The sequence below is a fragment of the Amblyomma maculatum genome, chromosome 1, assembly GCF_055883805.1.
Source record: "Amblyomma maculatum isolate TAMU_Amacu chromosome 1, ASM5588380v1, whole genome shotgun sequence".
NCBI lineage: Eukaryota > Metazoa > Arthropoda > Arachnida > Ixodida > Ixodidae > Amblyomma > Amblyomma maculatum.
In genome coordinates this window covers 219,347,486-219,375,428 of record NC_139344.1, presented here as the reverse complement: position 1 = coordinate 219,375,428, position 27,943 = coordinate 219,347,486, and the positions used below count along the sequence as shown (strand labels likewise).

Below are 27,943 nucleotides of genomic sequence, written 5' to 3'. Positions count from 1 at the left end.
TTTTTAGTGATTATGAAAGTTAATGTAGAGGATAATATGTGGACTAATTTTAAGAAATACAAAGTATTTTCATTGTCCGAATTTTCCATTGCGCAGCGTTTGTTGAAGTTAGCCCGATCATAACGCTTAATCGGAAACGTAGATAGGAGCACTGGCAGTTTGATAGATCAGTTAACATGAAACATAATGCGCATTTCTGTTGCTTTGTAGTAACCTTTTTTTTTTAGGTACGCAAAATAGCAAAAAAAAAAGTCGTTTCCTTGGGTTGACGTTTCGTTAAACATTTCGCTATAAAAAACAAAAATAAAAACAATTGAGCGGAAATAAAAACATTTTTATATGTAGTCAAACGATTTTATTTACATAACTCAAACGATTTTATTTACATAACTTTAACATTTTATGTCATTCATGAAAACTTAGCCAAACAGCAGAGCTAGACCTCGTGGCCATTAATTATACCCGGTACTTATAGAAAACAAAAATGGATTAAAACTAGTTGCAGATATTTTGTTATTTAAACATCAGGAAACATCACAAAATTTCGACAAGCCACGCTTTGATCCATCTGATGTGGAATCACCCAACCATCTCTTCTGCGTAACTGCCCACTGCAGGCGCCGTGTTTCATATGCGAGGCGACATCAGGTTGCACATAAAACGGCCCCAGGAAGCTGCATGATTAAATCTATGCCAGATCGACGCAAACCATTTTAATCAGCATATGTTAGGGTACCTATAACCGGGAGTCATTTTCGATATCTATCCGCGTTACAACGCTATACAGTTTCAAAGTCTGAAATAGAGAGAAATTTTGGTGCCTTGCCATAGGAAGGAAGCAATGCATAATATTCAGACGCGCTGCGAAGCTCGTGTAATAAGAGCACAGAGCTGAAACTTCGGCACAATCTTCGGTTAACTCTATATTATATAAATCCCGGAATCATTTTGCGTACGTGCTTTTGTTTCCGTTTTACGTATTTTTTGTACCCGTTCCCATTAAGTAACGCGCTCTGTCGCCGCCACCTGCCGGTAGATGGCGTGAGCAGTACATGTCCCAAAAAGCGGGGCATGAAAGAAACTGCTTTGCGCACAGCGAATGGTTGGGAGGGTGCAAACAACGCTGGGAGCAGAACTAAGAATACGCTCAGAAGCAGAACATCACGCAGCATCATCGGTCGCCGGATGCGTTCACTTTTACCCTCGAATATGGTGAGGTTAAAGCTATCCCTGATTGCAGAGTACCCATTTTTTATAGTAATTTTGAACATACTATTCCAACTTAAGAGGCGGAAGTTGAAGAAAAAAAACGCATTCATGAGAGATATTACATCAAAACCTGTTTTCCAAAAAAAAAAAAAAATGTTACCATTTTTCCTATGCCTTAGAGTTTGGAATGTATAAATGCTGGGCAATATTGAACATTAAGAAACTTACTCGCTGATGTCCTCCGTGCTGCTCTCCGCTTCAGCTTTGCAGGCCTTAGCTGTGAACAGTAAATGAATAGCAATTACATTGAGGCAATGAAAAAAATGAATGAATGAATGAATGAATGAATTGATTGCTCAGAGAATAGAAAAATCAAAGCATGAAAGATTAAAGATGTGCATCAGTAAAATTAACATTAATACTATGCGTACGGTCCTTAAAAAAATGGATCATAAGTCGTTTCCTCAATAAAGCCCGAACATTGCCGATACCAATTACTCTAATCAAATTAACTATGTTCAAGAGAGGAATTCAATCGCCTGAAAGCTTGTTAGTGAACAGATTTGAAGGTGGATTCAACGTTCAAACCCCTTCAGGGATCACTGCCTTGTCGGGGCGGCAGGGCTTGCGAAACTCGATGAAGTCGTGATCTCTGTTATGTGGGGCCACCCTAGGTAGACAGATCACGGCAGAGAGGTCTGACAAAATGTGATTTACTCTAGAAGGTAATGGCTACCAACTCCAGTATTTCCTGCCAAGAAAACCCTATGGCCAGTCAAAATATCATTAATGACATGGCACTGGAAGATGTGCCCCCCAGGTTGGAAGGCATCCCACATGTTATTGGGGATGAACAAAGGACGATTCCTAGTAGCTCCAGGACGAATGAAGCGGCTGGGCTAAAGCCAAAAGGACGCTCAGTTGTGGATGGGTCGGGAAGTGACCGGATAGTCCGATGTTGCAAGGAGATATATAACATAGCAACATGGAATGTACGATCTATGACGCAAGGTAAACTGGATGTCGTCAAGCGAGAAATGGACAGATTGAACATTGATATCTTGGGTATCAGCGAGCTCAAGTGGACCGGAATGGGAGAATTTAATTCCGGTGACCATTATGTATTTTATTGTGGGCACGAATCCAAGAGAAGGAATGGGGTCGCTCTCATAGTAAACGGAACAATGGGCAAAGCAGTGCTAGGGTACAACCAATGAAACGACCGAATGATTTCACTTCGGATCCAAGGTCACCCTTTCAACATAACAGTTATCCAAGTCTATGCACCAACCACTACTGCTTAAGAAACTGACGTTGCAAGATTTTATGCGGACCTGCAATGCCTTTTAGACCGCACTCCATCATCAGACGTCCTTTTTCTCATAGGAGACTGGAATGCTAAGGTGGGGAGTGAAGAAATATCCAGAATTACAGGCAAGTTCGGCCTTGGTGAGCCAAATAAAGCTGGGCAGAGGCTAGTAGAGTTTTGTCAAGAAAACAACCTAGCCATAGCGAATACTCATTTTCAAAAGCACAAGAGGCGCCTGTACACATGGACTTCACCGGACGGTGTGTACAGGAATCAGATCGATTATATTCTTTGCCAGCAGAGATGGAGATCTAGCGCTATACAAGCAGTAAAAACAAGGCCTGGGGCCGGTTGTGGCATTGATCATCAGCTTCTTGTTGCCAAATTTAAGCTTCGATTGAGGAAAACACAGAAAACTAGACGGCCTTTCAGGTATGATCTGGATCAAATTCCATCAGAATATGCTGTGGAAGTGAGGAATCGATTTCAAGAATTAGATCTAGAAGACAGAGAGCCTGAAGAAATGTGGACTGATGTTCGTGATATAATACAAGAAGTTGCTACTAAGGTAGTTCCAAAGCAAAAGAAATGCAAGAAAGCAAATTGGTTATCTGAAGAGGCTTTGCAAATAGCTGAGGAAAGGAGGATGGCAAAAGTTATGGGGGAACGAGAATAATACAAGGTTCTCAATGGGGATTTTCAGAAAATAGCAAGGAGACATAAGAATGCCTTCCTGAACATACAGTGCCAAGCAGTTGAGGACAACAGCTAATTAAATAACACAAGAGCTCTGTATAAGATAATCAAAGATATCAAAAGAAGCTTCTGTGCTAAGCTGGGCATGATAAAGGACAAACGAGGCAAGGACCTCACTGAAGCCTCAGAGATAAAGAAGAGGTGGCAGGAATACACAGAAGAACTGTACAAGAAGGACCCGGACATGCAAACCCAACATAAGACGGTTGTGATTACTGATTTCGAGCCGGGCATCCAGAACAGTGAAGTTGAATGGGCCTTAGCCAGCCTTGCTAAGAACAAAGCTGCGGAATTGATGGCATTCTAGCTGAGTTGCTTCAAAACCTCAACCATGACGCTGTTAACATTCTGCATACATTATGTCAGAAGATTTGGACAACCCTGCAGTTGCAGCAGGATTGGAGGAGGTCAGTTTAAATCCCCATTCCAAAGAAAGGCAGTGCCAAATATTGTTCCAACTACCGCACGATCGCGCTTATTTCACATGCTAGCAAGGTGATGTTGAGAATCCTCCAAGGAAGGCTGCAGCAGTATGTGGATCGGGAGCTTCCGGACGTGCAAGCTGGGTTTCGCAAGGTCAGAGGAACAAGAGACCAGATTGCCAACCTTCGCTGGATCATGGAAAAGCAAGAGAGTTCCAAAAACCTATCTACTTCTGCTTTATTGATTATGCGAAAGCGTTTGACTGCGTAGATCACAACAGATTGTGGCAAGCTGTCCAAGAGATGGGAGTTACAATTCACCTCATCTCTCCTCAGGAACATGTTTGAAGGGCAAGAGGCCACAGTCAGAACTGGGCATGGTCTTACTGATTGGTTTCCGATCGAAAAAGGAGTGAGACAAGGCTGCATACTGTCGCCCTGCCAATTTAACCTATATGCAGAGTGCATCATGAGGAAGGCCGGTCTGGACGAGTCTTCAGCTGGAGTGAAGATTGCTGAAAAACGTATCAACAACCTTAGATATGCAGATGATACCACTTTAATGGCAGAAAGTGAAGTGGAACTCAACAGACTTCTGATGCGCGTACAAGAAGAGAGTGAGAGGTTTGGGCTTAAACTGAATATTAAAAAGACAAAGATCATGGCGTCTTGCCCTATCAAGTCCTGGAGCATCAAGGAACAAGAAGTGGAAGCTGTGACAGATTTTATCTTCTTGGGCTCCAAGATTACCCCGGAAGGAGACTGCAGCCATGAAATTAGGAGACGCCTATTTCTGGAAAGAGAGCCATGGTTAGCCTTGACCGCCTAGTACATAGCAGTGACATTAGTCTGCCAACCAAGATCCGTATAACTCGTGCTATGGTCTTTCCAGTTGTGATGCATGGATGCGAGAGTTGGACTGTGAAGAAGGCTAACCGCCGAAGAATTGACGCGTTTGAATTGTGGTGCTGGCGGAGATCAAATCAGTCGATATTGTCGACCATAAACCCTGACTGCTCATTGGAGAGTCAAATTCTAAAGTTAAAGTTCAGCTACTCTGGTCATCTGATGAGAAGAGAGGAGTCGCTGGAGTAAGATTTGATGTTGGGAAAGGTTGAGGGTCACCGGAGAAGGGGTAGGCAGCGAACGCAGTGGTTACATGGCATCCTCGAAGCGCTGCATATGAAGTTATGTGATGTTAGGAAGACAGTGAGAGACCGGAAAGCGTGGCGTAACATGGTTCATAAGGTCACGAAGAGTCGAACACGACTGAACGACTGAACTGATCAACGTACAAAAACGAACTCATGGTATGAGGGACTTCATAGACGAATACATCAGAAACTTTTCGGCGCTTCAGTTTCTTTAAAGTGCAATGATATAGCACAGTACATGGCCGCCTTGCATTTCTGCTACCTCAAAATGCGGCCGTCGCGGCCGGGATCGAACCTGGGTCGCCCGGTTCAGTAGTCGAGGGCCACAACCATGGATCCCCCGCTACATAGTGAAGCAAGTTTATGAAGGAGGAAGTAACATGGCACGATCAGGAAATTTGCTCCTGGGGGAACCAACTCCAAGAATGTCTCATGTAAAGGTACCGAGAAGTAAATGACTGATCGAAAGACAAAAGAAAAAGCAAAGTCGTCGCAATAATATTTCTGTTGCGCCTCACCATACCAAAAACTTTGAGTTGAGGATTCAGTCAGGGTGATTATCTAATTCCTAGTATCCGTTACCAGAAGTGATATTGTGTGAAAATTGTTCTGTCTTCAGTGGAGTCTCCAGGAGGTTTTTTCACAGTGATATGATTGAATCTTTGTAATGCTATGCACCAAATCAGATTACGTATAGATGAAATTTGATGCCCAACTTGAAGCGTTAATTCAGGTCAGCGGATGTAACAGAGCTATAAGAAGATGAGAAATGTGACCCAGATTTAAAATAAAGACATTCAAGGCACTACGTTCGAGGTCACCTTAGCCACCTGTTCGCTCTACTAGATTTCGTGACTTGGCCACGAGAGTGCCCCACATGAAACGATTGCAGACTGATGTGAAACTACTAGAAGCAGCTACTTAAGAGGGCCATCACAACCTATACAGTCTACGGATAATGCCTTTCCGGAATCTGTACTGTACGCCGACTAGCTCCATCACTGTGAGCGATTAAGTTACGTTCTGTGATGGTGTCATAGCGATTTTTTTTTAATACTGAGATAAGAATTCGCCAGTGCAAGAAAACGTGGCCATGAGCAACAAGTCTGTACCATGGAGTCACGTGCCGACGATCGCTTGGTCCATTGAATGCGTACCCGAATAGTCTCAGATCATTGAAAATTAGCGCTAGGCTTGAGCTTTATATATATATATATATATATATATATATATATATATATATATATATATATATATATATATATATTGTAGTGTGGTAATCTTCATCGATATAACCACTGACATGCGTCGCGTGATGCCGCTCTCAAGGACGAAGAAGTTGTTCGCTGCCTTGCTCTTTCGCCACGCCTGACGCTTCGCTGCGAGTCTCCCCTGAGCGGCTGGAATCACCTGGGTTCACCGAATAAACACACCCCTACAATTGGTGCAGGTGCTGCTGGGTACGTTCCCATCCACCCTGGAACTTAGAAGCCGCACGTTGACCACTGCTTCCACCATGCCAGACGAGACCACCTCGACATCGGCGCCCCTACCAACCACGGTACTGTGTTCTGGCGTTCTACGGCAGCGTGATCCATGCCTCTTCAGTGGCACGGCTGAACAAGACGTCGACGACTGGTTGTCGGCGTATGAACGTGTCAGCAGTTATAACAGATGGGACGACACTATTAAGCTAGGTAACGTAATCTTTTACCTGACCGACGTGGCGAACCTCTGGTTTCGCAACCATGAGGCAGACCTGCCATCTTGGTCTGCATTTAAGAAGAATTTTTCGGAAGTGTTTGGCCGTCCTGCAGTTCGCAAACTCCGAGCAGAACAACGCTTGCGTGAGCGCACACAGCATGCCGACGAGTCATTCACAAGTTATATAGAGGACATCGTTGACCTGTGCAAACGTGTCGACCCAGTAATGTCCGAAGCGGCTAAGATCGGACACATCTTGAAAGGTATCTCCGAGGACGCGTGTCAGATGCTCTGGCTGAAAAATCCTGCCTCCGTCAGTGAAGTGATTAAACTTTGCCAGAGCTACGACGAGCTTCGAAAGCAGCGCGCTTCTACCCGGCGGTCCGGTTTTAGAGACGACACCATTTCTACACTAGCACTGGGTGGTTCTACTTCATCTGAGGACAGCCCTTTGATTCAACAGATAAAAGCCTTCGTTCGCGAAGAGGTCGCCCGCCAGCTATCCCTGGTCCCTCAATTACAAGACACTGGTCGCCTTGTTCCTGACATGGCTCCGTCTTTGGCCCCTACCATACGGCGTGCCGTGCAAGACCATATCGCTGATGTCCTTTCGCCCAGTTCCGTGCTCTCGCCCAGCCCAGTGCTTCCGACCAGCCCCGTGCCACCGCAAGTAACGGCACCACTAACGTACGCCCAAGTTGCGGCCAGACCGCTAATGCCAACCGCACCTGTTTCCTACCAGGCCGCCCCTTCCAACCATCCTTCACCATCGCCTGGGTCGGCGTTCCATGTCCGTATTCCAAGGGTACGCCAACGCCCTACGAACCCTTGGCGCACCGCAGACAACCGGCCAATTTGCTACTCTTGTGGGCTGCCGGGCCATGTAGCCCGTCTTTGCCGCCAACGCCTTCCACCTTCTTGCCCTGACCCCTGGAACTACACGTACGACGCCGACCAGCCCTCGCCGAGAACTCAACCCGGTTCCGAGTTCGTTCCTCGGGACAATCAAACGTATACCTCTCGCCGATCATCTTCCCCTCGTCGCCGTTCACCATCACCGCTTCCCCGACGTTCTACCGGCGCTGTTGAGGGAAACTAACAGTCGCAGTTCCCGGGGCAAGAACTGCGCTTGGTTCGAACTCTTCAAGTCCTCCGTCTTCTCCCGCAAACGTAATACAAGTGTTCGTCGACGGTGTCGCAATACTCGCTCTTGTTGACACGGGCGCTGCCGTATCCGTCATCAGTGAATCTCTTTGCCGTCGTCTTCGCAAGGTGACCACCGCACTACCCGACTTTTCGCTTCGCACCGCTTCATCCCAGCGCATTCATCCCTCAGCAGCGTGCACGGCCCGTGTTCTCATCGAAGACGTCTTATACACCATCGAGTTTATTGTACTGGCTCACTGCTCACACGACATCATCCTGGGCTACGATTTCCTTTCCGCTCATCATGCCGTTATTGACTGCGCCCGCGCGGAAGTTTCCTTTTTACCTCTTTGTGATACCGTCTTGTGTGACGTCCCTACCCGGCCTGCAAAACTCCTCGTCGCCAGTGACACAGACATTCCTCCATTTTCTGCTGCCCTCATTCCACTCTCCTGTGAAAGCGTTATTAGTTCGACTGTCTTCTTCACACCTTCCGACGCCGCTTCACGCCATCCCTGCCTCCTGCTTCCATTTGCTGTCCTCAAGTTCGAAGATGGCCTTAGTGCAATGTACGTCTCAAATCCATTTTCGTGCCCGTCCGTCCTGCTACGCGGCGAGTGTCTCGGTCGTATTGAAGAACTTGATCCCGAGCTTGTAAATACTCTTCCTGCAACGCCTACTCCATTAGACGTTAATGTGCTCAGCTCTTGCGATACAGTGACCGCTTCGACACCACCCGATGTTCTTCAACAAGCTATTGACGCAGATCTCCCACCCGCACAACGCGATCAACTCGCTGCTCTTCTACAGAACTTCACTTCTGCCTTCGACCTTCCTCACACTGCTCTGGGTCGCACGTCTGTCGTTACGCACGCAATCGACACTGGTACAAACGCACCTTTACGACAGCGTCCTTATCGCGTGTCGGCCTCTGAGCGCCAAGTCATTGCTGACAACGTGGACGACATGCTTCGCCGGGGCATCATACAGCCATCTAACAGTCCATGGGCTTCTCCGGTTGTTTTGGTCACCAAGAAAGATGGTTCCATCCGGTTTTGCGTCGATTACCGTAGGCTTAACAAAATCACGCGCAAAGATGTCTATCCTTTGCCGCGAATCGACGACGCCTTGGACTGTTTACAGAGAGCCGAGTATTTCTCCTCTTCGGATTTGCGCTCCGGCTACTGGCAAGTACCGATGGCTGATAATGACCGCTCGAAAACTGCCTTTATAACACCGGATGGATTATACGAGTTCAACGTTATGCCCTTTGGCCTCTGCAATGCCCCGGCTACTTTCGAGCGCCTGATGGACACTGTTCTTCGTGGACTCAAGTGGCAGACCTGTCTTTGTTATCTGGACGACATCGTAGTTTTTTCTGCCGACTTTTCTTCTCACCTTCTCCGCCTAAAGGATGTCCTCACGTGTCTCGCCGGCGCTGGGCTTCAGTTGAATTTGAAGAAGTGCCACTTTGCCGCCCGAAAACTCGCAATTTTAGGCCACGTAGTTTCTAAGGACGGCATTCTTCCCGACCCCACCAAACTTCGCGCAGTTGCAGAGTTCCCGAAGCCAACCTCCCTGAAGCAGCTTCGGAGCTTTATCGGCCTCTGCTCCTACTTTCGACGTTTCATCTTGAACTTCGCCTCTATCATCGCTCCTCTCACCCAGCTCCTTGCCGGCAGCTCCGACCTTTCCGCCTGGACTCCAGCCTGCGATAAAGCCTTCGACACTTTACGCCGCCTTTTGGTTTCGCCGCCCATTCTACGCCACTTTGATCCGGCTGCGCCTACGGAGATCCACACTGATGCCAGCGGTATTGGGCTTGGTGCCGTCCTTACCCAACGTAAGCCTGGTTACAGCGAGTATGTTGTGGCATACGCCAGCCGAACATTGACAAAGGCAGAATCTAATTATTCAGTCACAGAAAGGGAATGTTTGGCCATTATTTGGGCTATCGGAAAATTTCGTCCTTATGTGTATGGTCGACCGTTTTACGTTGTGACCGATCACCACGCTTTGTGCTGGCTTGCCTCTCTGAAAGACCCATCCGGTCGCCTTGCTCGCTGGGCTCTTCGTCTCCAGGAGTTTGACATTCATGTCATTTATCGATCAGGCCTAAAGCATACGGACGCGGATGCTCTTTCCCGCTCGCCATTGCCTAGAGATAATTCGTCTGACCACGTCTGTGCCTACGATTTGTCGACTCTTACAACTATCGACATGGCTACCGAGCAGCGGAATGACCCCTGGATCAATGCACTTTTGGATTTTCTCTCAAGTCCTACTCCCGGTCATTCATCCAAAGCGCTCGTCCGCCAAGCCCACCACTTCTCCATTCGTGACGGTCTTCTCTATCGCCGCAATTATTTGCTTGATGGACGGAAGTGGCTTCTAGTCATCCCGCGTCATCTCCGTGCCGACATTTGTGCTGCGTACCATGGTGACCCACAATGTGCTCACGGTGGCGTATTGAAAACCTACACGCGCCTACGTCTGCGATTTTACTGGCGTGGAATGTACCGCTTCATAAGACATTTCGTGCGCGCTTGCGAATCTTGTCAACGCCGAAAAACGCCTCAGAAGTCCTCTGTTTCGTTGCAGCCGTTACCCTGCCCTGCTCGTCCGTTTGACCGCGTTGGCATAGATCTCTATGGCCCTCTTCCGACTACTCCTGCTGGAAACCGGTGGATTATTGTGGCAGTAGACCATCTGACTCGCTACACTGAAACATCACCGTTACCCTCTGCCTCTGCAAGAGACGTTGCTTTGTTCATTCTCAACAACTTGATTCTTCGCCACGGGACTCCGAAGGAACTGCTCAGTGACCGCGGACGCGTTTTCTTGTGCGACGCTCTCGAGGCCCTACTGAAAGAATGTCGCATCATTCATCGCACCGCTACTTCTTACCACCCTCAGACGAATGGCCTGACAGAACGCTTCAACCGTACTCTGAGTGACATGCTGGCCATGTACGTCAACGACGCTCATTCCAACTGGGACCACGTTCTTCCCTTCGTAACCTACGCGTACAACACTGCGATACAGACCACCACCGGATTTTCTCCCTTTTTTCTTCTTTACGGGCGCGAGCCAACCTGCACAATGGACGCGCTTTTTCCCTACCGCCCTGATGTTTCTGAATCGACGCCACTCTCGGACGCCGCCCAGTACGCAGAAGAATGCCGTCAGCTCGCTCGTTCGCTTACAAAGGAAAATCAGTGGCAACAAAAACACCATCGTGACACTGGTGAGGCGCCTTCATATGCGCCCAACTCCCTGGTGTGGCTCTGGGTTCCTGCCACAACCGCCGGCCTGTCAAAGAAGCTTCTTGCTTGGTATCACGGTCCATACCGAGTCCTTCAAAAAACATCTCCTGTGAACTACGTAGTTGAGCCGGTTACGCCATCTGCGGACTTGCGTCGCCGTGGACGCGAAATAGTTCATGTGGACCGAATCAAGCCCTACTACGATCCGTCTGTCCTTTCGGCACCATGAGTCGCCAGGATGGCTCCTTCTCTGCCCGGGGGGAAACTGTAGTGTGGTAATCTTCATCGATATAACCACTGACATGCGTCGCGTGATGCCGCTCTCAAGGACGAAGAAGTTGTTCGCTGCCTTGCTCTTTCGCCACGCCTGACGCTTCGCTGCGAGTCTCCCCTGAGCGGCTGGAATCACCTGGGTTCACCGAATAAACACACCCCTACAATATATATATATATATATATATATATATATATATATATATATATATATATATATATATATATATATATATATAGATAGATAGATAGATAGATAGATAGATAGATAGATAGATAGATAGATAGATAGATAGATAGATAGATAGATAGATAGATATTGTAGTGTGGTAGTCTTCATCGTTATTGCCACTGACATGCATGGTGTGCTGGCGCTCTCGAGGACGAAGAAGTTGGTCGTTGTCTTCGTGATTCGGTATGCCTGACGCTCCGCTGCGAATTCATCCTGAGCAGCTGAATCCCTCTGCGTGGACTGAATAAACAAACCCCCTACAATTGGTGGAGGTGCTGGGTACGTTCCCGTCCACCCTGGAACTAAGAAGCCGCACATTGCTATCTGCGTCCACCATGCCGGATGATACCGCCTCGACATCGCCACCCCTCCCAACCACGGTCCTCTGTTCTAGAGCTCTACGGCAGCGTGACCCATGCCCCTTCAGTGGCACGGCCGATCAAGACGACGATTGGTTGTCGACGTACGAGCGTGTCAGTAGCTACAACAGATGGGACGACATTACCAAACTAAGTAACGTAATCTTTTATCTGACTGACGTGGCGAATCTCTGGTTTCGCAACCACGAGCTAGACCTGCCATCTTGGTCTGCATTTAAGAAGAATTTTTCGGAAGTGTTCGGCCGCCCTGCAGTTCGCAAGCTTCGAGCAGAACAACGCTTGCGCGAGCGCACTCAGCAGGCCGAAGAGTCGTTCACCAGTTATATAGAAGACATTGTTGACCTCTGCAAGCGTGTCGACCCCCTAATGTCCGAAGCGGATAGGATCAAAAACATCCTAAAGGGCATCTCTCAGGACGCGTGCGAGATGCTGTGGGTGAAAAGTCCTGCCAAGGTCAGTGACGTGATCAAACGTCGCCAGAGCTATGACGAGCTTCGTAAAAAGCGCGCTTCTACCCGACGGTCCAGTGGTAGAGACGATGCCATCTCTGCACTAGCGCTGGGCGGTTCTACTCCATCAGAGGACAGCCCTTTGCTTCAACAAATCAAAGCGTTCGTTCGAGAAGAGGTCGCCCGCCAGCTATCACTGATCCCTCAGTTACAGGATACTGGCCGCCTTGTTCCTGACATGGCTCCGTCTTTGGCCGCTACCATACGGCGTGCCGTGCAAGATCAGATCGCTGATGTTCTTCAGCCCAGCTCCATGCTCCCGCCCAGCCCTGTGCTGCCGCCCAGCCCCGTGCCGGCGCAAGTAACGGCACCACTGACTTACGCCCAAGTTGTGGCCAGGCCGCTAATGCCATCAGATTCTCTTTTCTACCAGGCCACTCCTTCCAACCTTCTATCGCCTTTGCATGGGTCTGCATTCCATGTCCCTATTCCAAGGGTACGCCAACGCCCTACGAACCCTTGGCGAACCGCCGACAACCGGCCAATTTGCTACTCTTGCGGGCTGCCGGGCCATGTCGCACGCCTCTGCCGCCGACCCCTTCCACCTTCTCGAGCTGACCTCTGGAAGTACTCCTACGATACGGACCAGCCCTCGCCGAGAACTCCGCCCGGTTCCGACTTTGTATCTCGCGGCAATCAAACGTATACCACTCGCCGATCACCTTCCCCTCGTCGCCGTTCCCTGTCCCCACTTCGACGTTCTACCGGCACTGTTGAGGGAAACTAACAGTCGCAGATCCCGGGGCAAGAACTGCGCTTGGTTCGAACTCTTCAAGTCCTCGGTGTTCTCCCACTAACGTAATACAAGTGTTTGTCGACGGCGTCACAATACTCGCTCTTGTCGACACGGGCGCTGCCGTATCCGTCATCATTGAAGCTCTTTGCCATCGTCTTCGTAAGGTGACCACCGCGCTTTCCGACTTTTCGCTTCGATCCGCCTCCTCACAGCGCATTCATCCATCAGCGGCGTGCACGGCCCGTGTTCTCATCGAAGACGTCTTATACACCACCGAGTTTATTGTACTGTCTCGCTGCTCACACGACTGGCTGCTCTTCCTGGGCTACGATTTCCTTTCCACTCATGCCGTTATTGACAGCGCCCGCGCGGAAGTTTCCTTTTTACCTCTTTGCGATACCGTCTTGTGTGACGTCCCTACCCGGCCTGCAAAACTCCTCGTCGCCAATGACACAGACATTCCTCCATTTTCTGCTGCCCTCGTTCCACTCTCCTTTGAAAGCGCTATTAGTTCGACTGTCTTATTCACACCTTCCGACGCAGCTTCACGCCATCCTTGACTCCTGCTTCTATTTGCTGTCCTCAAGTTCGAAGAAGGCCTTAGTGCAATGTACGTCTCAAATCCATTTTCGTGCCCGTCCGTCCTGCTACGCGGCGAGTGTCTCGGGCGTATTGAAGAACTTGATCCCGCGCTTGTAAATACTCTTCCTGCCGCGCCTACTTCATTACCTCTTGCGATATAGCGACTTCTTCAACAAGCTATTGACGCAGATCTTCCACCCGCACAACGCGATCAGCTCGCTGCCCTTCTGCAGAACTTCTCTTCTACCTTCGACCTTCCTCACACTGCTCTGGGTCGCACGTCTGTCGTTACGCACACAATCGACACTGGTACAAACGCACCTTTACGACAGCGTCCTTATCGCGTGTTAGCCTCTGAGCGCCAAGTCATTGCTGATAACGTGGACGACATGCTTCACCGGGGCGTCATACAGCCATCTAACAGTCCATGGGTTTCACCGGTTGTTTTGGTCACAAAGAAAGATGGTTCCCTCCGGTTTTGCGTCTATTACCGTAGACTAAACAAGATCACGCGCAAAGATGTCTATCCTCTGCCGCGAATCGACGACGCCTTGGACTGTTTACAGGGAGCCGAGTATTTCTCCTCATTGGATTTGCGATCTGGCTACTGGCAGGTACCGATGGCTGATGATGACTGCTCGAAAACTGCCTTTAAAACACCGGATGGCTTATACGAGTCCAACGTTATGCCCTTTGGCCTTTGCGATGCCCCAGCTACTTTCGAGCGCCTGATGGACACTGTTCTTCGTGGACTCAAGTGGCAGACCTGTCTTTGTTATCTGGATGACATCGTAGTTTTTTCTACCGACTTTTCTTCACACCTTCTCCGTCTAAAGCATGTTCTCACGTGTCTCGCCAACGCTGGGCTTGAGTTGAATTTGAAGAAGTGCCATTTTGCCGCTCGAAAACTCACAATTCTAGGCCACGTAGTCTCTAAGGACGGCATTATTCCTGATCCCACCAACCTCCCTGAAGCAGCTCCGGAGCTTTATCGGCCTCTGCTCCTACTTTCGACGCTTCATCTCGAACTTCGCCTCTATCATCGCTCCTCTGATCCAGCTCCTTACCGGCAGCTCCGACCTTTCCTCCTGGACTCCAGCCTGCGACAAAGCCTTTAACACTTTACGCCGCCTTTTGGTTTCGCCTCCCATTCTACGCCACTTTGATCTGACTGCGCCTACGGAGATCCACACTGACGCCAGCGGTATTGGACTTGGTGCCGTCCTTACCCAACGTAAGCCTGGTTTCAACGAGTATGTTGTGGCATACCCCAGCCGAACATTGACGAAAGCAGTTTCTAATTATTCAGTCACAGAAAGGGAATATTTGGCCATTATTTGGGCCATCGGGAAATTTCATCCCTATGTGTATGGCCGACCGTTTTATGTTGTGAGCGATCACCATGCTTTGTGCTGGCTCGCCTCTCTGAAAGACCCATGTGGTCGCCTTGCTCGCTGGGCTCTCCGTCTCCAGGAGTATAACATGTCATTTATCGGTCAGGTCTGAAGCATACGGACGCGGATGCTCTTTCCCGCTCGCCATTGCCAAGTGATACCTCGTCTGACCACGTCTGTGCTTACGATTTGTCTACTCTTGCCACTATCGACATGGCTACCGAACAGCGGAATGACTCCTGGATCAGGGCACTTTTGGATTTTCTCTCATGTCCTACTCTCGGTCATTCATCCAAAGCGTTCGTCCGGCAAGCCCACCACTTCTCCATTCGTGACGGTCTTCTCTATCGCCGCAATGATTTGCTTGATGGACGGAAGTGGCTTCTAGTCATCCCGCGTCATCTCCGCGCCGAAATTTGCGCTGCGTACCATGAAGACCCACAGTGTGCTCACGGTGGCGTATTGAAAACCTACACGCACCTACATCTGCTATTTTACTGGCATGAAATGTACCGCTTTGTACGACATTTCGTGCGCGCTTTCGAATCTTGTCAACGCCGAAAAACTCCTCAGAAGTCCCCTGTTTTGTTGCAGCCGTTACGCTGTCCTGCTCGTCCGTTTGACCGCGTTGGTATAGATCTCTATGGCCCTCTTCCTACTACTGCCACTGGAAACCGGTGGATTATCGTGGCAGTAGACCATCTTACTCGCTACACTGGAACATCACCGTTACCCTCTGCCTCAGCAAGAGATCTTGTTTTGTTCCTTCTCCACAACTTGATTCTTCGCCACAGGACTCCGAACAAGCTGCTCAGTAACCGCGGACGCGTGTTCTTGTCCGACGCTCTTGAGGCCCTACTGAAAGAATGCCGCATCATTCATCGCACCGCTACTTCTTACCACCCTCAGATGAATGGTGTGACAGAACGTTTAAACCGTACTCTGAGTGACATGCTGGCCATGTACGTTAACGACGCTCATTCCAACTGGGACCAGGTTCTTCCTTTCGTAACCTACACGTATAACACTGCGATACAGACTACCACTGGATTCTCTCCCTTCTTTCTTCTTTACGGGCGCGAGCCAACCTACACAATGGACGCGCTTTTGCCCTACCGCCCTTATGTTTCTGAGTCAACGCCACTCTCGGACGCCGCCCAGTACGCAGAAGAATTCCGCCAGCTAGCTCGCTCGCTTACAAAGGAAAACCAGTGGCAACAAAAACACCATCGTGACAATGGCGAGGTTCCTTCTTGTACACCCAAATCCTTGGTGTGGCTCTGGGTTCCTGCCACAACCACCGGCCTTTCAAAGAAGCTTCTTGCTCGGTATAACGGTTCATACCGAGTCCTTCAAAAAACATCTCCTGTCAACTACGTAGTGGAGCCCGTTACGACCTCTGCGGACTTGCGTCGCCGTGGACACGAAATAGTTCATGTGGACCGAATCAAGCCATACTACGATACGTCTGTCCTATCGGCTCCATGAGTCGCCAGGATGGCTCCTCCTCTGCCCGGGGGGAAACTGTAGTGTGGTAATCTTCATCGTTATTGCCACTGACATGCATCGCGTGCTGGCGCTCTCGAGGACGAAGAAGTTGGTCGTTGTCTTCGTGATTCGGTACGCCTGACGCTCCACTGCGAATTGTAGAGGGATTTATTTTATTTAAGAGTGATTTATTGGCAGTTATTCAGAGGACTGGAGACTGCGACCGGTGACACAAGGCAATCCTAGAGCGAGGCACAATATCGTCCGAACAAGACGGTCCGAGCGCTCAGTGCGCGCGCCAGCTGATCGGCGTCTTCATCGTCGTTAGCTTCGGCGCTGTATCATCTTCTTCCTTACAATTGCCCCGGCGGAAAGAGGGAGCCATCCTGGCGACTTAGGGCGAGGGTATGACAAGGGGGTTGTAGTATGGCTTAAGTCGACTGACATGAACAACTTCTCGCCCGCGGCTACGGTGGTCTGAAGAAGGCTTTGCCGGCTCCACGACGTAGTTAACTGGTGATGTACGCTCTAATACACGATAAGGGCCATTATACTTTGCAGAGAATTTGGATCAGCCGGAACACAGAGCCAATACGAGGGTGTAGGTAGGAAAGTCAGCAGCGGGCTTGCCGTGACCGCACTCATGTCGGCGAAGGTCTTGAATGTCCGACATGATTGAGCGCGCCAGCTGACGGCACTGCTCAGCATTACGGGCAACAGCGGAAAGAGAAGTGTACTCTGAACTGTCGGGGTGGTAAGGAATTATGGTGTCCAGTAGACAGGAAGGCTTACGACCGTATAGGAGAAAGGATGGGGAAAATCCAGCCGTTGCCTGAGACGCTGTGTTATAGGTATAGGTGATGTATGGAGGCACCTGATCCCAATTAGACGCGTCAGAAGAAACGTACAAGGCGAGCATGTCACCAAGCGTTCGGTTAAACCTTTATGTGAGGCCGTTGGTTTGAGGATGGTAAGCTGTGGTGGTTCGATGTATTGTTTGGCAAGCTTCCAACAGCTCGCTGACCCCTTGAGATAGGAAGACGCGGCCAAGGTCACTGAGAAGTTCACGAGGAGCCCCGTGACGTAGATCGAAGTGACGCAGGATGAAGGAGGCGACCTCACAAGTACTAGTCGTAGGCAGGGCTGCAGTCTCCGCGTAGCGAGTGAGGTGATCCATGGCGACTATTATCCACCGGTTGCCTGATGTCGAAGATGGAAGGGGATCATAGAGGTCGATGCCGACACGATCAAAGGGTCGCGCTGGACAATGCAATAGCTGTAACGGGCCGGCGGAGGGGCGCGGAGACGACTTCCGCTGCTGACAAGCAGTACAGGACCGAATATAGCGGCGGACAAAGTTGTACATCCCCCGTCAGTAGTACCGCTGGCGAAGACGCTCGTATGTCTTCAACAGGCCAGCATGTGCGCTTTGCGGGTCGGCGTGATGATGGGCACAAATTTCTGTGCGAAGATGGCGGGGAATGACCGAGAGCCATTTGCGACCATCCGGGCGAAAGCTTTTGCGATACAGCAGACCACCCCGGATCGTAAAATGGGAAGCTTGGCGAAGAAGGGCTCGCGGGAATGAACACGTTGAGGACGCGGTGAGGACGTCTAGGAGCGAAGATACTCAGGGATCCCGGCGTTGTTCAAAAGGCAGGTCGTCGAACGGCGCTGTATCATCTTCTTCCTTACAATATATATATATGTATGTAAAAAAAGATTTCTGCGCTTTGTTCGACGTCTGTTAACTAGTGAATGGGTTCCTTATTAGGCGCTCAGCAGAATGGGACCTCTAAATCGCAGCAGAAATACAGTATGCTTTTTTTAACTAATATAAATCCAGCAGTAGTGCATTCCATATAACTGGACACTCAATATATCAGGTGATGTCTACCATTAACCGGCGCCAGCTGAAAAGTGGGTAAATAACCAAGACTGAATGCTGTCGACCGCAATTTCTTGATTTTGCTCGTTACAACCGGGTGCGGAACCTAATATTATTGTTCAATAATACATAATGCACTCTATTTAATAGACATGCGTTGCACAAGTTTAATATTGATCTTCTTGGAGAGCTTTTGGTGAGGTATGGGTAAACTTTGTGAAAAATTGCGTGCGCTGATGAAAGTTCAGCAGTGAAGGTTCCAGATTATTTCTGACCACCTGGAGTTTTTACCACAATGCGTTTCCAGCCCGGTTAATGAAAAGCCATCCCCAGCTCGCATATATGAAAACTAATAAGGTAGCTGCAAAAAAGGCAGATCGGAGTTTTTACACCGCAAAAAGGTGAGCATTTCTCTGGACTGGATTTAATCTGGATTGGATGTGGATTTAATCAGCCATAACTGACTACAGTAAGGACAACATTTTTGCAGCTTGCATTGCTTGCATTAGAATTGACTGGAACCATCACAGGAAGTTTGAAAAGATGAAATGCAAACCGACTACTTAGAGATTAGGGGAGAATTGAAAAATATTCTTGCACTGGTCGATAAGATGCCTACGTCGTACCACCAAATTCAATAGCTGAATTACAGACACACACCCAAACAGGCAGAATTACACGCACACCCTCGCAGACATACGCACAGACATACGCACGCACGGTACTACTTGACTCACTGCAGACGTTGTGACACTAACGCTGTTTGAGATAATTTGGCATCGCACCGCAAGCGACGGTGTTAATAGAGAGCGATATCTCGCCAGTGGTACAACGTTTGAAATCCCAACCGCCTTCGATGTGGAGGCCCGACAAGGCCATTGATGCAGGCAGAATAAGAAATAGCCAAAAGGGCATAGTACAAGGGTACGTTAAGCTCGCTAAGGCAAATTAATCATGGTGCTTGCCTTACGCGACTTATTCTGCAGCATGAGTTGCTTAATTATTAGAACAACACTTTCCAACAGGCATTAAATATTGTACGAAGGAAGTCTGACATAACGGTCCCCCCCCCCCCCCCCCAGCCCCCAAGCTACCCTCTCACGAAATACATTCCTTAACGAAATATTTCCAGTGGCAGTTTCCAGTTATGCATGGTGTGCGCGTGGTAATTCAAGTGAACAATAAAGCTCCGGCTACACGGAGAGACCACCGGCTGCAGCCGAGACCCGGAAAATACCTGACGGCTCCACGCGTTGTTACGGCGATGCCGCCGGAATTTGTCATCGTTCTATTATTTGGCACTTGAAGAATTTGGCGCAGTTCCACATTTGGACCGACATTTCGCAACTATTGTTTTATTTCTAACTGATTCTTACATAAGTACTAACACTAGTGCTCTTATTATTCATTCTCTATACTGACCTCTTTACGAGCAGTGAATATCCCGTAATGGGAAGCACATGTTGAAGCGATGTTTCTACCGGCCACAGAAACTAAGCTCTAAGGAGGCCGTGAGACATGGTAATTTCACACTCGCATTGGAGGTAATTCCGGCCAGCAAAATGCGGATGCTGAGGTTTTAATCGATGTCCTCCGAAGTGTCCCCTTGATAGGTACTAACGTTCGCGCAGTTCGTGGGCATCATTACAGAAGTATAGGATATCTAAATTTGCAATATTATATAACTCGGCGTAAAAGGCACGCTTCTTCTTGTCTTCTATATGCACACTAATGTGCTACTCACCATGTCGATGAGTAACGGTGAATGCTACTCACCACCATTTCCCGTCCCAGATTGTTGAAGAGGATTCATGAAGGTGCCATTGGGAACGCTCGCTGCAAGCTCGTTCATGCGTGTTCGGCTGAACAACCACTGGTTGGACGCCTGAGGCTGGTCTGCGACTGTCCCAACAGCCCGCAAGCTGCACCTCTGGTTGTCATCTCTGGGCATGCAATCAGTCTGCGCAGAGAAAAAATGGCAGACAGGCAGGCGATAAAAGAACAAATATTGAGATGTACAGAAGAAACGGTAAGTACAGCTGCTCCATTCGTGAACAAAAGTCACAGAAACAAATTTATGGACCACTGGAGTAGCACGTTTGTGTATACCTGCGTCGCTCTGTCGGTAGTGGTCGCCCGAGCACACGGGCACAGGACGGTGACGTGCAGGTGTATATCATCGAACCTGTGGCAGCTGCACGAGGTGGCAGACACGACTGGTAGGGGCTGCTTCCAGCCTAGCTCACCGGACGCTCTAGGGCAGCAATCCTGAGCAGCCTGAGGGCTCTCTACAGTTGGTGGTTCCCTTTTGATCGCCGCAACTGCGGCCAGTAACTCCTGCTTGAACTCTTCACTGAACTGGATGGGGCCAGCAGCGGCCTTCCGAGCTCGGTTCATGGCGCGATGACTCTGGGGCGATTGAGTATTTGCGAGTTGACCTCGGTGGAGATGGCCGAGCTACGTACTGCAGCTTTATCCGAGGTTGGACAGCATAACCGTTTCTTCTCCGGACACTAGAACAGTGGGAAGTAGTATTGTCAGCGCCATTGCTTAAAACACTGGGAACGATACCGTCGAAGTAATCGTGTTACCGCTAACTGGCGACGGCACGCCTGTCAGAGACCTAGTCGGCGACAGGTTTAATGCGCAAATAATTGCCTCAGCAAGACCTAACATCGACCGCAGTGAACATTTAATATGACCACCACAAATCACAATTGCGAGGACAATCAAGCTGCGTCTTTAAGGGTATGAAGCGATAGCGTAGGCTACCACCCGACATAAAAAAGCCTCGTTACAACTAAGCCGTATGAATGCGCACGCGTGGCCTAAAACTAATGTGACCGATGCGGGGTGCAAGCCTCCAGGCAAGTTGATTTTGATATCACACTTCCATACGAAAATAGGGGCCCGAAATGGCAGCTGCTACATCAAGTGTAACGCCAAGCAACCCGACGTCCAGTCAGTGCGCGACCATCAGTTAGATGGCAGGCCATATCAGCTGCCATCTACCACTTGGCAGCTAGCGCCATGCTTGTGATTTCTCCCTCGCGATGTCGACGCCGACAACGACCGATTTTCTTGTGAACGGTACCTTTTGATGCTACCGCGTTAATGCGCGCTGATTATGATCGCATAAGTATATGAAGGCGAAAGCTGGCTCGCGCAGTGACTCCCAATTCCTTGACTTCGTCCTGTGGTGCGCCCCCCCCCCCCGCAATCTTTAGCTGGATTCTCTGTGCTCTTTCTGCTCTTGTGACAGCACCTTCCCTCTCCTGCTCCTCCTCTGACGGAACCCAAACCAGCGTGAGAAAGCTGCGTCCGCTAGGTCACACGTTGTCGTGAGATCATTACGGCTTACAAATGGCGGTAAATATGTTGGTTCCAATCCTTATCGTATAACTAAACTAGCTGATTCATACCACTTGAGCAGCGAAATGGTATCACATCACCGGGAATCTGCACGAAGAACAATTGCGTTGCAACTCTAATACGCAAGAAATCAAATATGGCGCCACCAGGTGGTCAGTTAGCGATTCTTTGCGAAGAAAAGTCGCATATGAGGCGACAAGGAAAATGAGGTTTGGTCTGGTATGTGCGGTTTAACGTCCCAAAGCGACTCAGGCTATGAGAGACGCGGTAGTGGAGGGCTCCGAAAGTTTCGACCACCTGGGGTTCTTTAACGTGCACTCACATCGGACAGTACACGGGTGCCTTGCTTTTCGCCTCCATCGAAAAGCGGCCGCCGGGGCCAGGATTCGATCCTGCATCCTTGGGAGAGGGAAGGAGGACCTGCAGCTGGATATGGCGTTGTCCCACTCGTTGTTTCAGTGGCTCGTAAAACTTCTGACATCAAGTTGCATTGTCAACTGTGACGCGAGCTAGCCACGACGGATGTGGCGCGAGCAATTAGGCACGACGGGATATCCGGTATTTTTTGCTCACATTACGACGTACTATATCCTCAACCACTTTATAGCTAGCCTTCACAACTAATTTTTCGCTTTTGACGCCCCGTCTCGTCGCGATAGTTTTGGTACCGCATCCTCTGGTGACATGTTGTGCGTTGCATGTGACATAAGCGTTTGCTTTGATAAGGAACCAGGACGCCTCCAAATAACCTGGGAGTTTCGGAGATATTAGGTGGACACCTCGCTCATGCCGTGGATAACCGGAGTCACTGGCAGACCTGCGCCATGGAACGGCTTAACGGGGGATATATCAGCGGACGTTATGGTTGCTTCGGCCTTTTTTGAAGTGGTCTCTGCCCATTTATTAACAGAGGACAGCGCACCTCCGTTTGGCAGCCATAACGATACCAAGGCATTCATGGTGGCGATGGTCAGGAGATCACGTGAGCTGTGGGGATGCTTTATGATAAATCTAGCATTGTTATGCAACTGGGTTTAATATACGTGTGCGGGAGGAACGTGGTAATACATACCTATATATATGGGCTCGAACCAATGACCGAGTGAGAGTGGAGCGAGCATCTTGCTCTCTAAACGCTCTCAGGTGGCGCCCACACACGCTGTTAACTGTGTGCAAGACGCTGTGGTAAGCCTATGACTATCGAAAACAAATTCAAGCCTAAGCGGTGCTAGAATGGAGGAGTATCACTAAAGTTTACCTTCAGCTTGAAACACAGCCGAAAAGCAAAATGATGAAAAGTAGATTGTTTTAGTTCGGTTTTGCTTTATGAGATTTTACTTTCTAAAACGACACAGGCTATGAGAGACGCCGTATTGGAGGGCGCTGTGGAAAATTCGACCTGCGATTACTGGTTGTACACGCGTTCCATGGCACGAGTGCTGAGTTAGTTAATGCGAGAAGCCTTAAACTGTCCCTTGGCAGCTACGAACTACCTCCGCTTGCTAACTAGTGCAGATTCCGATCTGCAGTCTACTCGAATCAAATCGCGCTGTGGCGAGCATCTATTCGACCTCGGTAGTTAAGAAAGAACAGCTGTCTCAAAGCTTCCTGCGACTAGATTTCGCAGCGGTGAATGCACGCACATCCGTGACCTGCCCGCTTACTGACCCAGAATGTACAGCCTGCAGGGAGTTCTCGTTGTTGACCTGCAACAGATCAACGCTCTACTTGGCCCTCCGAAAACGCCACAAATGGCTTCGGAAGACAACAAACGAGAATTGTGAACTTACATTCTTGCGTTGAGCGCCCGCCACAAAGAACAAGCGAACAGGGGCGACAAGTCGCTGTGTGCGGGTCGGCAGCTGCGCTCGGCCCTTGTGTGCTCGTGCCGCACGAGCTCGGCATTAAAGAAAGAAGGCGCAAACGTTTCAAGGGAACGTGCGACCGTTCTACCCATATTTCGCGTTTATTAATTTTTCAAGTAGTTTGAGAAGAAAGGCAAGATACTCAAGCAAAACGACAAATAACATCGAGCCGATATTTATAGCTACGTCTCAATCACAATTCTTTCTGATGTGATTTGCGCAAGTGCTATATACTTGTTATCATTATCATTGAAGAAATTGTATAAGGATGTGTTAAATTTAAACGCGAGTCAGCGCTCGTGTGTACGTCTTCTTCCTTTGTCCCGTGTTTTTCTGCGCTTCGCCCTTCCAATATGAATCAATACCAACTCGTCCAATTGTCTATCCTTCTTCAATGCAGATCTACGCCTGGAACGAACCGTAACAACGTCGGTATGATATTTCTCGTCCAGGAAGCGGGTGTGTAAAGCATATGTCGTCATTTATGTTGCTTACGCCTTTTACTGCAAATTTCATTCTTCCTAAGTTCCGGCAACCAATCCACTTTTCTATATTTGCGGTCTGCGCGGCGTGAAAACAAGTTCAAATAGAAAGGGGCGATCACGATGACGGTAAAACGTTTATTTTTAGAAGACAGGCAATTTATTATAGATCCAAGAAGAGTAACCAATGGCAGCATTTCTTCCAGATGGTGGAATATAGACTGTACAGTACTTACAAACTCGATTAACATAGTTATAAGCCTGTGAGAGGAATACAGAACAATGTTTTTGGTTAAATTTGCTTGCAGAGTATCGTTTGTTGCAGGCTCTATTATTAAAATGATCAGGCCCATGGAATTGTGATTGGGGCATAGCTATGAATATCGGCTCGATGTTATTTGCCGTTTTGCTTGAGTATCTTGCCTTTCTTCTGAAACTGCTGGAAAAATTAATAAATGTGAAATATGGGCCAAATGGTCGCACGTTCCCTTGAAACGTTTGCGCCTTCTTTCTTTAATGCCGAGCTCGTGCGGCACGAGCACACAAGGGCCGCGCGCAGCTGCCGACCTGCACACTGCGACTTGTCGCCTCTGTTCCCTTGTTCTTTATGGCTGGTGCTCAACGCAAGAATGTAAGTTCACAATTCTCGTTTGTTGTCTTCCGAAGCCATTTCTGGCGTTTTCGGAGGGCGATGTAGAGCGTTGATCTGTTGCAGGTCAACAACGCGCACTCCCTGCAGGCTGTACATTCTGGGTCAGTAAGCGGGCAGGTCACGGATGTGCGTGCATTTACCGCTGCGAAATCTAGTCGCAGGAAGCTTTGAGACAGCTGTTCTTTCATAACTACCGAGGACGAATAGATGCTCGTCACAGCGCGATTTGATTCGAGTAGACTGCAGATCGGAATCTGCACTAGTTAGCAAGCGGAGGTAGTTCGAAGCTGCCAAGAGACAGTTCAAGGCTTCTCGCATTAACTAATTCAGCACTCGTGCCATGGAACGCGTGTACAACCAGTAATCGCAGGTCGAATTCTCCAGAGCGCCCTCCACTGCGGCGTCTCTCATAGCCTATGTCGTTTTAGAAAGTAAAATCTCATAAACCAAAACCAAACTAAAACAATCCATTTTTCATCATTTTGCTGTTCGACTGTGGTTCAAGCTGAAGGTAAACTTTAGTGATACTCCTCCGTTCTAGCACCGCTTAGGCTTGAATTTGTTTTCGATGGTCATAAGCTTACCACAGCGTCTTGAACACAGTTAACAGCGCGTGCGGGCGCAACCTGAGAGCGTTTAGAGAGCAAGATGCTCGCTCCACTCTCACTCGGTCATTGGTTCGAGTCCATATATATAGGTATGTATTACCACGTTCCTCCCCGCACATGTATGTTAAGCCCAGTTGTATAACAATTTCCAGATTTATCATAAAGCATCCCCAAAGCTCACGCGATCCCCCGACCATCGCCACCATGAATGTCTTGGTATCGTTATGACTGCCATATACGGAGGTGCGCTGTCCTCAGTTAATAAATGGGCAGAGACCACTTAAAAAAAAAAAAAGGCCGAAGCAAGGATAACGTCCGTTGATATATCCCCCGTTAAACCGTTCCATGGCGCAGGTCTGCCAGTGACTCCAGTTGTCCACGGCATAAGTGAGGTTGTTCACCTAATATCTCCGAAACTCGCCGGTTATTTGGTGGCGTCCTGGTTTCTTTTCAAAGCAAACGCTTATGTCAAATGCAACGCACAACATGTCACCAGAAGATGCGGTATCAAAACTAGCGTGACGGGACGGGGCGTAATAAGTGAAAAATTAGTTGTGGAGGTTAGCTATAAAGTGGGTGAGGGTATAGTACGTCGTAATGTGAGTAAAAATAAATACCGGATATCCCGTCGTGCCTAATTGCTCGCGCCACATCCGTCTTGGCTAGCTCGCGTCACTGTTGATAATGCAACTTGACGTCAGAAGTTTTACGAGCCACTGAAGCAACGAGTGGGACAACGCCATATCCAGCTGCAGGTCCTCCTTCCCTCTCCCAAGGATGCAGGATCAAATCCTGGCCCCGGCGGCCGCTTTTAGATGGAGCCGAAAAGCAAGGCGCCCGTGTACTGTGCGATGTCAGTGCACGTTAAAGAACCCCAGGTGGTCGAAACTTCCGTAGCCCTCGACTACCGCGTCTCTCATAGCCTGAGTCGCTTTGGGACGTTAAACCGCACAAACCAGACCAAACCTCATTTTCCTTGTCGCCTCGGATGCGACTTTTCTTCGCAAAGAATCGCTAACTGGCCACCTTGTGGCGCCATATTTGATCTCTTGCGTATCGGAGTTGCAACGCAATTGTTCTTCGTGCAGATTCCCGGTGATGTTATACCATTTCTCTGCGCAAGTGGTATTAATCAGCTAGTTTAGTTAAACGATAAGGATTAGAACCAACATATTTACAGCCATATGTAAGCCGTAATGATCTCACTACAACGTGTGACCTAGCGGACGCAGCTTTCTCACTCTGGTCTGGGTTCCGTCAGAGGAGAAGCAGGAGAGGGATGGTGCTGTCACAAGAGCAGAAAGAGCACATAGAGCTTCCAGCTAAAGGTTGCGTGGTGGCGCGCACCACAGGACGAAGTCAAGGAGTTGGGAGTCGCTGCGCGAGCGAGCTTTCGCCTTCATATACTTATGCGATCATAAACAACGCGGTAGCATCAAAAGGTACCGTTCACAATAAAATCTGTCGTTGTCGGCGTCGACATCGCGAGGGAGAAATCACAAGCATGGCGCTAGCTGCCAAGTGGTAGATGGCAGCTGATATGGCCTGCCATCTAACTGATGGTCGCGCACTGACTGGACGTCGGGTTGCTTGGCGTTACACTTGATGTAGGAGCTGCCATTTCGGGCCCCTATTTTCGTATGGAAGTGTGATATCAAAATCAACCTGCCAGGCCCCTTGCATTCCGCGTCAGTCACGTTAGTTTTAGGCCACGCATGCGCATTCATACGGCTTAGTTGTAGCGAGGCTTTTTTATGTCGGGTTGTAGCCTACGCTATCGGTTCATACCCTTAAAGACTCAGCTTGATTGTCCTTGCAATTGTGATCTGTGCTGGTCATATTAAATGTTCACTGCGGTCGATGTTAGGTCTTGTTGAGGCATTTATTTGCGCATTAAACTTGTCGCCGACTAGGTCTGCGACAGGAGTGCTGTCGCCAGTTAGCGGTAACACGATTACTACGACGGCATCGTGCCCAGTGTTTTAAGCAATAGCGCTGACTCCACTACTTCCTACTGTTCTAGTGTCCAGAGAAGAAACGGTTCGGCTGTCCAACCTCGGCTAAAGCTGCAGTACCTAGCTCGGCCATCTCCGCCGAGGTCCACTCGCAAGTACTCAATCGCGCCAGAGTGATCGCGCCTTGAGCCGGCCTCCGAAGGCCGCTGCTGGCCCCACCCAGTTAAGGGAAGAGTTCAAGCAGGAGTTACTGACCGCACTTGCGGCGATCAAAAGGGAACCAGCAACTGAAGACAGCCCTCAGGCTGCGCAGGATTGCTGCCCTGGAGCGTCCGGTGAGCTAGGCCGCAGGCAGCCCCTATCGGTCGTGTCTGCCACCTCCTGTCGATGCCACAAGTTCGATGATATACACCTGCACGTCACCGTCCTGTTCCCGTGCTCTTGGGCGACCACCACCGACAGAGCGACTCAGGAACACAAACGTGCTTCTCCAGTGGCGCATAAATTTGTTTCGGTGACGTTTGAGCACGAGTGGAGCAGCGCTCTTACCGTTTCTTCTGT

At 49.2% G+C, this 27,943-nt stretch overlaps 1 protein-coding gene across 1 annotated transcript in view; it reads right to left on the bottom strand.

Annotated features, from left to right (window-relative positions):
* LOC146205642 (uncharacterized) overlaps positions 1 to 20,845 on the bottom strand; it is a 41,209-nt gene extending 20,364 nt beyond the window's left edge. The window contains exons 1-3 of the mRNA XM_084607566.1: positions 20,558 to 20,845; positions 20,225 to 20,408; positions 1,438 to 1,486 (exon numbers count right to left, since the gene is read on the bottom strand). Coding sequence (XP_084463692.1) covers positions 1,438 to 1,486; positions 20,225 to 20,408; positions 20,558 to 20,845 — 521 coding nt within the window. The remainder of the gene's footprint in view (positions 1 to 1,437; positions 1,487 to 20,224; positions 20,409 to 20,557) is intronic.
* Positions 20,846 to 27,943: the final 7,098 nt, after the last annotated feature.